General features: G+C 26.5%; 1 protein-coding gene across 1 annotated transcript in view; it reads left to right on the top strand.

Annotated features, from left to right (window-relative positions):
- Window positions 1-990, top strand: part of LOC108576802 (acidic mammalian chitinase-like) — a 3,301-nt gene extending 2,311 nt beyond the window's left edge. Inside the window, 2 exon segments of the mRNA XM_017939865.1 lie at window positions 14-583; window positions 847-990. Of these exon segments, the coding sequence (XP_017795354.1) occupies window positions 14-583; window positions 847-990 (714 nt within the window).
- Window positions 991-2,404: the final 1,414 nt, after the last annotated feature.

Raw genomic sequence — 2,404 nt, 5'->3', positions numbered from 1 at the left:
TGTACTTTATAGTAAATCAGTAATAATCTTAATTGCTATACTAGCTTATATTAAGAAGAAAAAATATTTTCATTCGTTTAAATAGTACTAAAATTATATGTTTACTTATATTTTTCATGAGCATTTATACAAAATATATAAAATTTCTTCATTATTTAGGTACGTAGATTTCGTGAATTTGATGTCGTATGACTACCATTTTTATGTTTGGTACTATCCAGTAACCGGACTCAATGCACCGCTTTTTCCACGAGCTGCAGAATCTGGATACCTTTCTACTTTAAATGTTAATTTTTCGGCCCAATATTGGCTTTCAAAAGGCATGCCAAGAGAAAAGTTAATTATTGGGATTTCTAACTATGGTCATTCCTACGAATTGGATAATCCGTTAAATCACGATTTACTTGCTCCTGCAAATGGATTTGGTAAATTGGGACATGCGGGTTTTGTTTGTTATCCTACGATTTGTGAGTTCCTTCAGAATGGTGCAAAAACAGTTTTTGAAGAAGAAAGCAAAGTTCCTTATGCTTATAAAGACAGAGAATGGATTTCTTACGATGATATTACAAGTGTTTATTATAAGGTATGCACATATACTTTTTTTTATTACTCAATACTTAATGGGGATTCTAACATAAGTATCAATAATGTTAACGAAGATCGAGAAACTAAATATATTTATATTATTGAAACATTTTTAGTAAAACTTATTCAAAGCACTAACTCAAATTTGTTCCCCTTCAAAAAAAAGATAAAGAAAGACTTTAAAAACATTTGGGGTTTCATATTTTTCTCTACCAAGGTTGCAAAAACGTTCTAAAAAATTATTTTCTATGTATTTTTTAGGCAGTATGGATTCGTGCAAACAATTTTGGAGGTGCAATGATATTTTCTTTGAATGTTGATGATTGGAATGACACATGTAAATTCAATGAAAGCTTTCCCTTAACTCGTACTATTACTAAAGTCCTCAGATATCAAGAAGATTAATGTACTTTTTAAAGAATTCTTTTTGCATTCCAAAAAGGTAGTTAACTAATTGTTGTTATTAATTTATGATTAAAATGTTCCAAAATAATTTTTTTTTCATAACACATTCCTTGGTTTACTACAATGTTAAATTTCATTCCTTGCTGTGATCAAAATGCAAAATAGAAGAGTGATAAACTGATTTAAAATTTTTATAGTTTGTTTTTGCAAACGAAAAACCTTACTGAATTACAGTTTACAATTATTTTTAACATTGTTAGTATATAAAAAAGTACAACTATAATTTTAAATCAAAACATATGATATGTATATATTTTCTTTCCTATTATTAAAACACGGTATAATTTTCTCGTAGTTATACAAAAAGAAATTAATGATAAAGCTGTTAGTAATACTAACAGTTGCACCAAAATCCAAAGTTCATCAATATACAAGGTAGTTTTAAAAAAGGGTTCAAGACTCATAGAATAGATAGCATTCGCCAAGCCGCGTAAAAAATGGTTAATGAACATCTATCGTAGAATCAATCAAGGATATCATCAAAATGAAATGTGCGTTTATTTTTGTTTCATATATTGTAGACAAAATGTGGCAGTTACTCATTTTACCAACATCGAAAATTGTTTCTGATTCTTATATGGTTTTCTAATTTTTCAACTCATGTTCACTGAGTTTTTCTATTTGACATATCGAATACTCTCTATCTTATAAACCCTGAACCTGTTTTTTAAAAACACTTTATATATTTAACAATAAATCCATAAATCAATATGTTCATAATGTGTTTTTACTTCAAGTATTTTTGTTAATTTTTTTATATAATTATATCATAAGGAATACTAACCCTTTAGCTATGAAAAGTATATGTATATATGTCCTCTGTTATGTTCTCTAATTTTGTTCAGTATAACATTTATATTTTCTTATTGAATAAAAATATTGTATTGTACATACTATTACAGATTGCATAACAGCAATTGGAGTAAATGACCATTATGAATTTTTTGCTATTGCAAATTTTCATTTCATAATATTTTATATAGTCATGAGTAAGCGCTTTATATGCATGAACTACGCACGTGTTTCTTTTCTATTTTGCCGACATATCTCAGCAACTGATACGTGAATATCGTGCTATGTACAGTGAACTATTTTTATTTAGATAGTGTTATAGCTAAAGGGTTCAGAAAGAAAACATGTTTTTCCACATCATATTGTACAAATTGTTAAAAGATTTATCTTATAAATTGTAATTTATTTTACATTATACCTTATTTCTTTTTGAATTGTTTTGAACGTTAATAAATTTTTATTTCAAATATGATTTGTTTATCTTCTTTTGTATATACTAGTCAACGCTAATTAAAAATGTAAATGTTAAAAGAAATAAAAATAAATTAAAATAATAATGTTA

The sequence above is a fragment of the Habropoda laboriosa genome, unplaced genomic scaffold (genome assembly GCF_001263275.1).
Source record: "Habropoda laboriosa isolate 0110345459 unplaced genomic scaffold, ASM126327v1 scaffold54, whole genome shotgun sequence".
Lineage (NCBI taxonomy): Eukaryota > Metazoa > Arthropoda > Insecta > Hymenoptera > Apidae > Habropoda > Habropoda laboriosa.
This window is presented reverse-complemented; position numbering and strand designations above follow the sequence as displayed.